The 12,884-nt window shown below is 40.8% G+C and overlaps 2 protein-coding genes across 6 annotated transcripts in view; one reads left to right on the top strand and one right to left on the bottom strand.

Moving 5' to 3' along the window:
- Window positions 1-3,935, top strand: part of LRP11 (LDL receptor related protein 11) — an 87,042-nt gene extending 83,107 nt beyond the window's left edge. For both annotated transcript variants that reach the window (XM_077486734.1, XM_077486733.1), the window contains one exon: window positions 405-3,935. In XM_077486734.1, coding sequence (XP_077342860.1) covers window positions 405-559 — 155 coding nt within the window. In that variant the 3' untranslated portion in view covers window positions 560-3,935. The remainder of the gene's footprint in view (window positions 1-404) is intronic.
- The window catches only part of PCMT1 (protein-L-isoaspartate (D-aspartate) O-methyltransferase), a 90,541-nt gene continuing 80,885 nt past the window's right edge, over window positions 3,229-12,884 (bottom strand). For 2 of the 4 annotated variants that reach the window (XM_077486735.1, XM_077486738.1), the window contains exons 7-8: window positions 11,318-11,487; window positions 3,229-4,069 (exon numbers count right to left, since the gene is read on the bottom strand). In XM_077486735.1, coding sequence (XP_077342861.1) covers window positions 4,057-4,069; window positions 11,318-11,487 — 183 coding nt within the window. In that variant the 3' untranslated portion in view covers window positions 3,229-4,056. Of the gene's footprint in view, window positions 4,070-11,261; window positions 11,488-12,884 lie in introns of all 4 variants that reach the window. The other 2 variants (XM_077486737.1, XM_077486736.1) reach the window with 2 other exon arrangements.

Genomic DNA, 12,884 nt, shown 5'->3' on the forward strand with positions numbered 1-12,884 from the left:
AGCCCTGTTAAAACGCATCAACACTGCGTACATTTGTAGGGGGGACAGTCTATCACCTGTAGCCAGTAAACCAAGTGAATTTAAACTCAGAATTCATGTTTTGTTTGCATTTTTTTTTTTTTTTTTGGCCAAGCACCTTTGCAAGGAAGAGAGATGATGTTCGAATAACATTTCTTTTTGCATTTATGGTAGTATTTATTTTTACAACTTCCAGATAATCTGCCAGCAATATTGTATTTGTGCACAGTTTTTTTATTTTAGTATAGTCTTTATGTAATAAGGAGGGTGAATGGACCCATATTGGGCTGATATTTGTAATTTGAATGAAATATAGTACAACGGGGTGATGTGTTTAATTGCTCGGAGAACCAGTGTTTGAAATTGTTTGTTTTTCTGTTTTTCAGGAGCAGTCTTGCCACTGGCCCTTGGTTTGGCAATAACATCATTACTGCTCTTGATGGTAATTTGTCGTCTCCGGCTGGTAAAACACAAGCTGAAGAATGCTCGCCCATTAACGTCTGAGGAGTCAGATTATCTCATTAATGGCATGTACCTGTAATACAATATGAAGCAACGTCCCTTCTGTCTTTCCCATTAAATTACTGTCAATGTAAAATTAAATCAGAAACACCTGAGAAAATAAAAATGTGTGCCCAACAAGGATTGTTAATAGCCTATTGTAATATATATATATATATATAATATCGCTGTGCAAAAGTGTGAAGAAATGCTGTAAAAGTAAAAGTGCTTTCAACAATATATATTTGAATTGTATATTATTTTATTAATTTCCAAAATGCAAAGTAGGCAAACAGAAGAAAAATTTAAATCAAATCACTATTTGGTGCGACTACCATTTGCTGGATTTAAACAAGGAGAACCCCCTTATATACTGCTACTAAAGCGCCCCTGCCCATTGAAATCAATGGCCAGCAATGCCGAAGCTCCTAAAAAAAAACCTCAGCAGCGGCGCTTTTAACCCTTTATTCAGCCGCTATCATTTTGAAAGGGCTCTTAATGCACTTTACATAACTGTCAAGCACTTTGTGATTTCATAGACTGTGTGGATTTAGTCACTTCATCATACTTTGCGTATTTGCACTGGACGTTTCATTTCACTATTGCACTTTAAGAAGTTTTATACAGTGGCCATTGGATCTTCACTGCCATCTTGTGTTCATTTTGAATAATACACTGTTGCATTTCAGAAGTTATGTTTTCTGATACCAGTGTTTGTTTTCCAGCTTGTTTTTATACGTTTTCTTGGATTTCACATAGTTTTTTGTAGTTTATTACCGAGTTTTCAACAATGCAGCACCATTTACAGCATATCACATTATTTTTGGTTTTGAATTCACCTATCGGTGTTTGCAGCAGTTGCACTATTTATCTATTTTAATTTCCTCTATACTAGTGGTAGAAAGAGGGTTACACTGCCATGCTATCTTTAGGTGCTCTGCACTGATGAGTTAAAAATTTGAAATATTTGGCTGTAGCAATTTGTTTACTGAAGAGCTGGAAAGAGGTACAAGCGTAAAGAACAAGGCATCCTGGAAGTCATGATTTGGCCCCACAGAGCTTTTATCTTATCAAGTCTGTCTGGGATTACAGAGACAGAAGAATATGATGCAGCCTACATCCACAGAAGATCTGTGGTTAGTTCGCCAAGATGTTTGGAACATTCTACATGCAGAGTTCCTTAAAAAAATTTAAAAAAAACCTGTTTGCCAGCGTACCTGGAAGAAATTATGCTGTTTTGAAGGCAAAGGGTGTTCACACTAAATATTGATTTAATTTGGATTTCTCTTCTGTTCATTTACTTTCCAGCTTGTTAATTGATAAAAATAAACTCTCAACACTTCTTTTTCTAAAAGGATTCTCAATTTACAGCATTTTTTCACACCTGCCTAAAACTTTTGCACAGTAGTGTATATATCACAGCACGCCATCATAATGCTAATCCAATAAGCATTGGTGATTTGTACCACCTCCCCTGTTACAAGACCTGTGAGTGCCTCAAACATCTGGATTGCATATGCTAACTTTACCACTTGAGTGCACCAAAGCCAGTTTCATATATAGTGTACAGTGGCTACTCTGGGATGGATATAAATGCTTTCTACCAAATACGCAAACATGGTCTACATGGAAATATATGAACTGGGTTTGGATTTACAAAAGCCCAGTGAAACTTCTCTTCATCTGCCAGCACATACTTATTACTCTGTCACTTACACAAACGCGCTGAACAAAGCTGTACCTGCAGAAGAATAAGGTGACTATTTTTCTCTCCTGCTGTCCATTCCACTGAACTCTGCTGCAGAAATCATCGGCTTAGGAGTCTTCCAGAACAAATACTTCTGGAAGTGTAAATCTGCTGTCTATTCCATTGTGCTCTGTGGTTTCTCCCATGAACCACCACATCACTACAGTGTAGAGCAGGGATCCTCAAACTACGGCCCTCCAGCTGTTGCGAAACTACACATCCCACGAGGCATTGCAAAACTTTGACATTCACAGACATGGCTAGGAATGATGGGAATTGTAGTTCCTAAACAACTGGAGGGCCGTAGTTTGAAGACCCATGGTGTAGAGAGTGGACTAGAAGAACCACTAAGCACAGGGGTGGACTCACATGATGTAGAAATCAGCTTCACAAAGACACATCATTTATTGAAGAGAAACAAGCTAAGGTCTCAAGGTCTGAGGCAGCTGTGTAAATAAACAATTATGTGGGCATTTCATGTCCCTGTATGGCTAATTGTGGAACACATTCTATTTCAAAACAGATCTGCTACCTGCATATAATGGTCATCAGTGGCGACTTTCCTGGTTTGGTGACTGCCAAATAAACTACAGGTCGGTTAACAGTTTGAAATGTGCTGGAATATTACATCTGTAATGCTATCATTTTGATGCTGTGTGGCTAAATATATGTTCTTGCAGCAAAACAATAGCACACATAAAGGTTTTACAAATGTCTCAGCTGATTTATTTCATTTGCCAGGGTCACGCAGCGTTTGTGTTCTTGCCATCTGTTTAAAGACATAACTGATTACAAAACAGTAAAAGTAAAAATTAGCAACTTGCATGCCACTGTTCCCAGGAGGACAAAAAAGTCAAAATCCTTTAGATCCATTGTTACACATTCAGCCTATAAATCTTTTCATTCATGTCAATTCAGAGTAAAAACACATGACACCACACAAAAGAACTACCTCAGGAGCATTCCATTGTTTTGTACTTTATTTGGCAAAGCGTAGCTGCATAAACTGTTCAACTGCAAGAACATGGCTTACACAGCACGTGTTGTACACAGCAGTGAACTATAAAATGCATCACCAGGAAAAAAGCTTGGATGTAACATAGGCTTCCAATTATTTCTTTATCCGCAAATGATGAAAACTATTTGTGTGTTCCGACTGAACAGAATTGTTTAAAGGTGTCTACAGCTGTTGAATTGAAGATATCAGTCCACGGTGCTCACACACCTGTGGGGTATCAAGAAACACACATCTTGGTAGTTAAGTGAAGCTGCTAACTGCATCCACATGCTACTCTAGCACACCACATCAAAAAAAAATTAAAAAAAAAGCTCTGAGAAGGAAGCTCTGTTCTAAATGTTTAGCAGCATTTAGCAGAAATGTGAAATTGTGCATGTACTCTATGTCATTCTGTGAACATTTGCAAATTAATTTAACATTGATGATGAACGTTGCCGTTTTAATGTTTTCAGATATTAAACATTATATGTGCAATTTTAAATAGTTCACAATGTGGTGCATTTGCACTGGGTCGTACACTCTGGCATTTTTAATGCATAAAATGAGGGGGAAAAAAAAAAACTGAAATTAAATATCTCAACTTAAATTTGCACAGTTTATATTTTTCTTAAAAGCCAAAAAAAGGGAAAAAAACCTCCATGCCATTTTTAACAGGGTAACAAAATCCAAAACAAGCTGCACCAATGAGGAGTCTGGAGAAAAAAAAAGCCTTTGACAGTGCAGTAGGAGCACCACGCCATAATACTATGTTTGAATTGGAGTGATGAAGCCATTACAATTCATCCCTGCAGACAAAGAAAATAGAAAATTATTGGTTACATGTTAAAGAACATTCAAAATTCAGTTATATAAGGCAAATGCTAAGCAACATAAAAAAAATTGCATCAATCATAAATACACACCAGCATGTATACGTACTTTAAAGACAGTGCACACATTTTAGTTTGTGAGTAAAGATATAGAAAAAAAGACATATAAACACCTATACCAACCCATTTCTAAATCCAGCACATTCTAAAAAAATTAAAAAGGTGCGTTTTTAGATATAGTCTATGGGCAATGCATGGGTGCATTAATATTTTAAATGTGTTTTCTTTATTTCTATCACTGGGATGTATCATACAGTCAAATATTTATATATTGTGACTCTGGAACGTAGAGGGTGGATAGGTGTGTATAAGACATTAGAAGGGCTGCTATATGCTGTAGAAAGTTTAACTTAAAAAGGAAAATTTTAGTACAGTAAGTCCCCTACTTCTAACCCTTCAAAGATACGAACAAGCCTTCACGTTGCAAACTTTCAAAGATGCGAACATTCATTCACATGTCCACTCATGGAAGTAGCTCACTTGTCTGCTGGACAATCTCACATACGTGCACCCTCTGCCGAATCTGGTCATGCTGCTGTGTACGTTACAGTTCAGTACTATAGTGCACAGTAGTATAGGGTGGATTTCAAGCCCAGGATGTCTGGAAGCAAGCGTAAAAGCAGTGGTGATGTAGCAGGGACTTCTAAGAAGCGCCAAGCCAAAACAATAGAAACAAAAGTGAAGAGAATTAAGAGATTGGAGCGAGGAGAAAAGATAGTAGACTGTGCTCGTTTTTATAACCTGAATGGTTCAACCATCAGCACAATTCTAAACAAGATCATGGAACAATTGAAGTCTGCTGTGCCAATGATGTTGAGAATATATTATTAAAAAAAAAGTGCAAATAGTAATAGAGGAAATAGAGAAACCTCTTAGTGTGTGGATGCAGACTCAACATCAGCTTTAAGTCCCGCACAGCCTAATATGGATTCAAGAAAAAGCTAAAAGCCTATATGAAGACTTGCAGTAAAGAATCAAGGGGTGCATCATTTAATGCCAGCCATGGCTGGTTTCAAAAGTGCAAGGCTAGAGCCAAACCTCACAACATAAGTGAGGAGGAATTATTGATGCAGGTGCTTATTTACCTGAGCAGGTTTTTGATGTAGAGATAGGGCTGTAGTGGAACAGGATGCCAGACTGAAGTTACATCAGTAAGGAGGAAGAGATTATGCCAGGCTATAAAGCAGCAAAGGACAGGCTAACTCTGTTTCAGTTTGTTGCAAGATGGCTGGTAAGTTGAGCTGGGACTTTTTTTGTTGCCGTTTGACATGCTTCGACTTTCCATGTGCTCCTTCTGGTTCAGGCCAGTTATAGGTTGGTGCAGTTGCCGTTTGTTTGTGCCGTTGGTTATTTGGTAAGGGGGCACACTGGACAACTTCGTTGCCACTGTGCTATTTGCTGGGTGTTAAGTGCACCCCTGTGCCTTTAAGGAGGAGTGGGCTCCCTCCAGGCATACAATCTATCCATTATTATATATGTGCTCCTACTATGGAGGCTCTCAAGATGTATAGAGTTAGGACTACAGATAATACTGAGGTACTTTGTTAAAAACAGGGCTTTAGTTTTCACACATTTGTAAATACATGCATAAGCTGCAGAGTCTGTGACAAACTGTTACACAGGAATTTGGTTTGTCACAGGCTGGCAGGTAATTTAAGCTGGGAGTTTTTCTGTTTAAATTTGTTTGGTGGCAAGGCTTCCAGCTATATGAAACTGAAGCCTCTTAGTTTACCATTCAGAAAACTCAAGAGCCCTTAAACACATAGCCATGACCTCTCTACCTGTTGTGTGGTAGAGCAACTACAAAGCTTGGGTTACGCAGGCCATTTTCCAGAACTGGTTTGTCCACCACTTTATCCCAGAGATAGAGAAAAGTTCCTTGGAGAAAATTGTTCATTCAACATTCTTTTTTACTATACAATACTCTGGAATACCCCCATTCATCCCAACATCAAAGTAATGCATCGGCCACTTAATACTACCGCACTTAATCTATGAACCAGGAAGTCATTGCAGCGGTCAAGAAATATTATTTATATCATGCATTTTCAGGCAGGAAAGGCTACTGATGAATCAAGAATAACCTTGTGACAATTTTGGAAGGACTATAACAGCTACAAGGTCATATAAAACATTGACTTTGCTTGGTGTGAGGTTACGGGTCTCACTATGAATGGGGTTTTGAAGAACCTGTTTTGCATATGTTGCCCTTCCATGTGCTCCTTGCTGTGAAGGACAAAGGTGGGAGCAGGGGCCATTTGTGTGTTACTGATGCGATATTGGTGAGGACGACACAATGGACATCTTTGCTTCCATTGTGCTGGGTGTGTAGTGTGCCCCGTGCCTTTAAGGATGGGTGGGCTACCTCCAGGCTCACCTGTCCTCTATTTAGCCATTAGAATGCAGGTGCTTCTATAATATGGAGGCTCTCGTAAATTTACAAGAGTTAAGACTACAGAAATATTGAGGTGCCTTGGAGTGGCTCTGCCGCTTACATATGTAGTTGCAAATGTGTGCTATAAACCCCTGTTTTTAATGCATTTTGTTAGACAGGATAATTCAGTTGGTAGCAGACTGGTTGGTGAGTTGAGCTGGAATTTTCTTTGGTTTAGTTTTGCATGCATTGCCGTTCCATGTACTCCTTGCTGCTAAGGCCAGTTATAGGTGGGGGCAGGGTCTATTTGTTTGTTTGGAATAACCTTTGTCTGCAGTTTGGCTATGATGTTCTTGGATTTGAGAATATGGGTGAGGAGTCCAAAAAGATCTTCAGCAAACTTAATGACCCCCCAGTGAGAAGCGGGAGCTAGATCTTCAAGAGGACAACTTCAAGGAACTTAATTTTTAATTGTACAGCAACTTGAAATGTACAGTCCAACAGCTGACATGGAGTTAAGGGAAGAAGAGTTACTGACTGTAGGAGGGTGGGTAGGAGATGGTGGAGCTGAAGTATCGTGTGCAACAGGAGGAGCTAACTAATGAAGACCTAATTGAAATGGAGGCCCAGCGAAAGGATGGAGAGCCAAGAGGAAGAAATAACCGAATTACCAGAGATTAACAAACCAGAAAATGGCAAGGGGATTGTCTGAGGAGGCACGGTTAGTTTTTGAGGCACAAGACCCAAAATCTAGAATGGTACATGAAGGTTGCAGCAACCGTTCAGAATGCCATCCAGTATTACCCTGTCATTTATGATGAGAAAAAAAGAGCTACTACCCAGATATGGATCGTTTTTTTTCAAGAGGGTAGATAAAATTGAATCAAGCAAAGAACCAGAACCTGTGCAATCAACACCAGGTGTGAGTAAAACTGCAGCTTGTGCGCCATCTCCCTTTTCTGAAGATCTTTGGTTTCAACATCATCAGGTATAAGTAAAATTGCAGCATGCCCTCCATCTCCTGTTAAAGGCGATCATTCAGCTGCACCATCTCTGCTGCCTTTGACGCGGTTGACCACCCCCCCCCCCCCCTCCAAAAACTCCATATCTTTGGTCTCCGTGACTGTACTCTTCGCTGGTTCTCTTCCTACTTATCCAACCGCACCTTTACCGTTTCTTACAACTCTACTTCCTCCTCTCCTCTTCCTTTCTCTGTTGGGGTCCCCCAAGGTTCTGTTCTTGGACCGCTCCCATTTTCAATCTACACATCCTCCCTGGGTCAACTGATAGCCTCCCATGGCTTCCAATACCACCTTTACACTGACGACACCCAAATCCATTTCTCTACCCCTCAGCTCACTCCCTCTGTCTCCTCACGTATCACTAATTTACTATCAGATATATCAGTCTGGATGTCACACCACTTCCTCAAACTCAATCTATCCAAAACCGAACTTGTAAATTTTCCTCCCCCATATGCCCCTTCCCCTGATCTCACTGTTCAAATTGATGGCACAACCATAAGCCCATCCCCACATGCCAAGGTTCTAGGTGTAGTCCTGGACTCTGACCTCTCAAGCAACACATCCAATCACTGTCCAAATCCTGCCGCCTCAACCTCCGCAACATCTCCAAAATACGCCCCTTTCTAACCAATGACACAACAAAGCTCTTAATTCACTTGCTGGTCATCTCTCGCCTCGACTACTGCAACTCCCTTTTCATTGGCTTACCTCTACATAGTCTATCACCTCTTCAATCCATTATGAATGCTGCTGCTGCCAGACTCATCCACTTTACCAATCACTCTGTCTCTGCTGCTCATCTCTGTCAATCCTTCCCCTGGCTTCCGCTCAGCCAAAGAATTAAATTCAAAATACTAACAACTACGTACAAAGCCATCCACAACTCTGCCCCCAGCTACATCACTAGCTTAGTCTGTAAATACCAACCCACTCATGCTCTTCGTTCCTCTCAAGATCTCCTGCTCTCTAGCTCCCTCATCACCTCCTCCCATGCTCGCCTCCAGTACTTTCCAAAGCCTCTCCAATCCTATGGAATGCTCTACCCCAATCTGTCCGCCTATCTCCTACTTTATTATCTTTTAGGTGATCCCTGAAAACCCTTCTCTTCAGAGAAGCCTATCCTACCCACACCTAACAACTGTATTTTCATTTTCTCCATCAGCTCATCCCCCACAGTTGTTACCTTTTTTTGTTTCAACTTGACCCTCCCTTCTAGATTGTAAGCTCCAACGAGCAGGGCCCTCTAGTCCCTCCTGTATTGATTTGTATTGTAAGTGTACTGTCTGCCCTCATGTTGTAAAGCGCTGCGCAAACTCCTACCCACCCTCCTCCAGTCAGTAACTCTTCTTCTGTTAACTCCATGTCAGCTGTTGTACTGTACATTTCAAGGTGCTGTATGATTAAAAATGTTTTCTTTACAGTATTTTTTTTTTTGCATTTCATGCATTATTCGTGCGAAATGCATTATAAGCTTTACTTTCACAAATATGCTCCTGGAACCAAACATGTTCGTAAGTCGGGAACATAACTGTATTATATACTGTTAAATTTCATGGAAATGTCACACATAAATGCTATAGAAAATCTCTGTAAATGCCATTCTGTTTGAAACACTCAATGCCAATATTTTTGACCCCCTACAGCTCCATTCTTCCAAAATATGTACAAAATAAAAAAAATAAAAAATAAGCCCGTTGTGTTTGCATTTCCATCCTTATTTCACGTTAAAAGGTGTCTGTATCATTAAAGATTTACATTTTACTTTTTTTGGAGCGTTAAAGAATACCCAGATACATACACCTGCCATTTTCATTTTGAGTCCTAAATTAATTATCAAATTTTAAAATATTTTTTTTTTTCATAAAGAACATAGTGGGAATACAAAACAAATTCTAGGTGGACAATTAAAGAGCCTGAACCTATAGCAGAGGAAATCAAAGATAACTGTACATATAAAAAAAAGTGGGTGAGAACTGATAAGGTTCACAGATTTATGATAGAAATCTATGACTCCCTGTAAGAAAGGAGCTGCTGACCTCTATATGATAATGCTAGCTGCCTGGCAGTCTCTGGGTTGCTGTAACACCTAGAACAAGCATGTAGTAAGTCGAGTCAGAACTTTCAAAATGCATGTTTGTCAATCTTCTTTTACCAGTACCGTATATACTTGAGTATAAGCCGAGATTTTCAGCCTCTTTTTTGAGGCTGAAAGTGCCCCCCTCGGCTTATACTCGAGTCATCGCTGTCTGTCTGCCCGATCAGCGTGTCGAGCAGACAGACAGCGGCCATTCTAGGATTCAAAGGCCGCGCCTCCGTCTCCGCCTTCGCCTGTGATAGGCGGAACACTGAATTTCCCAGCAGTCTGTGTTCCGCCTATCACGGACGTCCTCTCATCCTCGTCCGTAGTATGAGGATGAGCGGACGTCCATGATAGGCGGACCACTGACTGCTGGGAAATTGAGTGTTCCGCCTATCACGGACATCCGATAGGCGGAACACTCAATTTCCCAGCAGTCAGTGGGAAATTGAGTGTTCCGCCTATCACCGACGGAGGCGCGGCTTTTGAATCCTAGAATGGCCACCGACGAAGAGCTGCGGGACGGGCCGGGACGCAGGCCGGGCCGGGACGCAGGCCGGGCCGGGACGCAGGCCGGGACGGGACGCAGGCCGGGACGGGACGCAGGCCGGGACGGGACGCAGGCTGGACGGACACAGGCAGGCTGGACACAGGTAGGCTGCACGGACACACACACACACACACACACACACGGATGCATGCACACACAGGGATGGATGGACACACACGGATGCATGGACACACACACACACACACACACACACACACGGATGCATGCACACACACAGGGATGGATGGACACACACACACACGGATGCATGGACACACACACACACACACGGATGCATGGACACACACACACACACACACACGGATGCATGGACACACACACACACGGATGCATGGACACACACAGGGATGGACGACACACAGGGATGGACAGGCATGTCTCACCCTCGGCTTATACACGAGTCAATAATTTTTTCCAGTTTTTTGGGGGTAAATTGGGGACCTCGGCTTATATTCGGGTCGGCCTATACTCGAGTATATACGGTAACAATAATTGCAAGGAAATGTCATTTACCTTGCAACTTAAAGCTTACTTCCGAAGTTAGTATACCCCAATATTAAAAAAACACGGTTATAGAATGAGGTTTTGGTACAGACCAAAACAAACACTGTATTATTGAGTTATTGTATTCTATTATTTTAGGCCAAGGGAACCTCAAAAAACCCTTCAACGTTGGTTAACAGCAGACCTCCTTGGGCAGCAAACAAATATTTCAAATAACCTTAAAAAAAAAAAAAAAAAAAAAAAAAAAAAATCTGCATACAAAAGTTTGTAAAATAGAAAAACCTAGGTTTGCAGTTAAAATCCCCTGTAATTACAGTAAAGCAACGCAAAGGAATGAAAAATGCAAAAAGGTTTGAAATGGCAAGCCGAATCTTTCCATGCTTACACTTCTATACCAGAAGTCATGCACAGAAGTAACGTGGTTTAAATTACTTCTGAAATCACCATCACAACATGCCAGGGTTTACTTTGTTAAGCTAGTGTTAATGGTATGGAAGTAGCAGAAAGCAGTGACAGCAGCAAATGCAGTCATTCCATTTATCTGCTAAAATCCAGACCTTTCACCTTGTATGTGTTTGGAAGAAGAAAGAGTGGGACAGAAAATCACTTCCACCTTGACCATTGCTTTTCTTTGTCTGTTAAAGGCACATAGATCACCCCCATCAGAGGTTTCATTTTGGCACTTCCATCCTCCAACTTATCATACTGCTCCAACATCTGGTTTCCTCCAGCTGGTCCAACAGGTAGTATTAGCCTTCCTCCAGGTTTAAGCTGCTCTATAAGCTGGAACAAACAAAATAGCATTTTAAGCACCACTGTATTATACAGTCAGAGTGAACAATGTTTCTGTGAGCCAAAGCAGAAATAAAAAAACAAAAAAAACCCCCAAAAAACAAAGAAGATGATCAACACACACTATTTCATAAGCTCAACATTCTGAGTCCCTTCAGCCACTTTGCTATAGGTAAGCACACCTCACTTCTATATTGAGGGGACTAGAAAATGTGTGTTAAATGCATGCTGTGTTATTAAGTATATTGTAATGCAGCATGTTCCTCTCAGTGGGGAGTGCACTGAACAAAACTACATATTTTGATCTTGAATAATTACAGACAGTAGTGAGACATCACTGGAGCACGTTAGGGTCAGTTTTAGAGACACTGGAAAGATGCCAATAGAGAATGCAGGGAATTCTAGATTTAGAGGGACAGGCTTTTATCTCAGAAATTTTCAGGAATGATAAAGCAATGTCCTTGTGGATACTAATGCTAAATAATGGTTTTCTAGTACATTTACACTTGAGCATGCATGACAATAACCAAATATAAACGACTTAAGAAAATTCCCTACTTGTGAGTAGCTAACCCGATTTCTATAATGGTGAGGTAATTATATATATATATATATATATATATATATATATATATATATATATATACACACACACACACACACACACACACACACACACACACACATATATATGGCAGTAGTCCAAAATCCCTATATATCTATATATCTATATATATATATATATATATATCTATATATCTATATATAATCTACTGCCACCTACAGGAGGAATGGTTACTAGCAAACTGTACATCAGCCTTGGGTATAATCCCTCCTAATGCCATCATTCCTCAGTTTTATAACAAAGTAGTACCTAGTACATAATCATAAACACAGAGGGTTGGGACCCAACCTCAGACTTCAAGAAAAGGCTTTTCTAATCCAGACTATAACCCCTTCTAACACCAGCACGCCTTCCCTTTGTAGCAAAGCAGTACCAAGATCACAAAAATAAACACAGATGGGTGGGATCTCTCTCTCAATAGATTCCAAGGACTCTAGTTAATCTGAGCCACCTTGTCAATCAGTTTGTCTCTCAGCCGAACATCTATACCCTTAAAGTAGTTGCAGTATCCACAGCAATTTGGAGTACACAGACTTCCTTGGCACATTGTTTTGGCATACACAGCTACCTTGGGTTCCTCACTGCACCGCCATGGACTTCAGTGACCGAGTGTCTGTCCTGACTCCTGCAGCAGCCCTTGGCTCAGATCCCCAGGCTGCAGGCAGAAGCTCATTGGGGAGCAGCCATTCAGCTTGGTGGATGGATGGGATCACTCTGGCTTTTACACTGGCAGGTGTGTTAATCCACTGGAACCATGCGAATG

The sequence above is a fragment of the Lithobates pipiens genome, unplaced genomic scaffold, assembly GCF_037356315.1.
Source record: "Lithobates pipiens isolate NorthernLeopardFrog02 unplaced genomic scaffold, aLitPip1_a1.2 Scaffold_18, whole genome shotgun sequence".
NCBI lineage: Eukaryota > Metazoa > Chordata > Amphibia > Anura > Ranidae > Lithobates > Lithobates pipiens.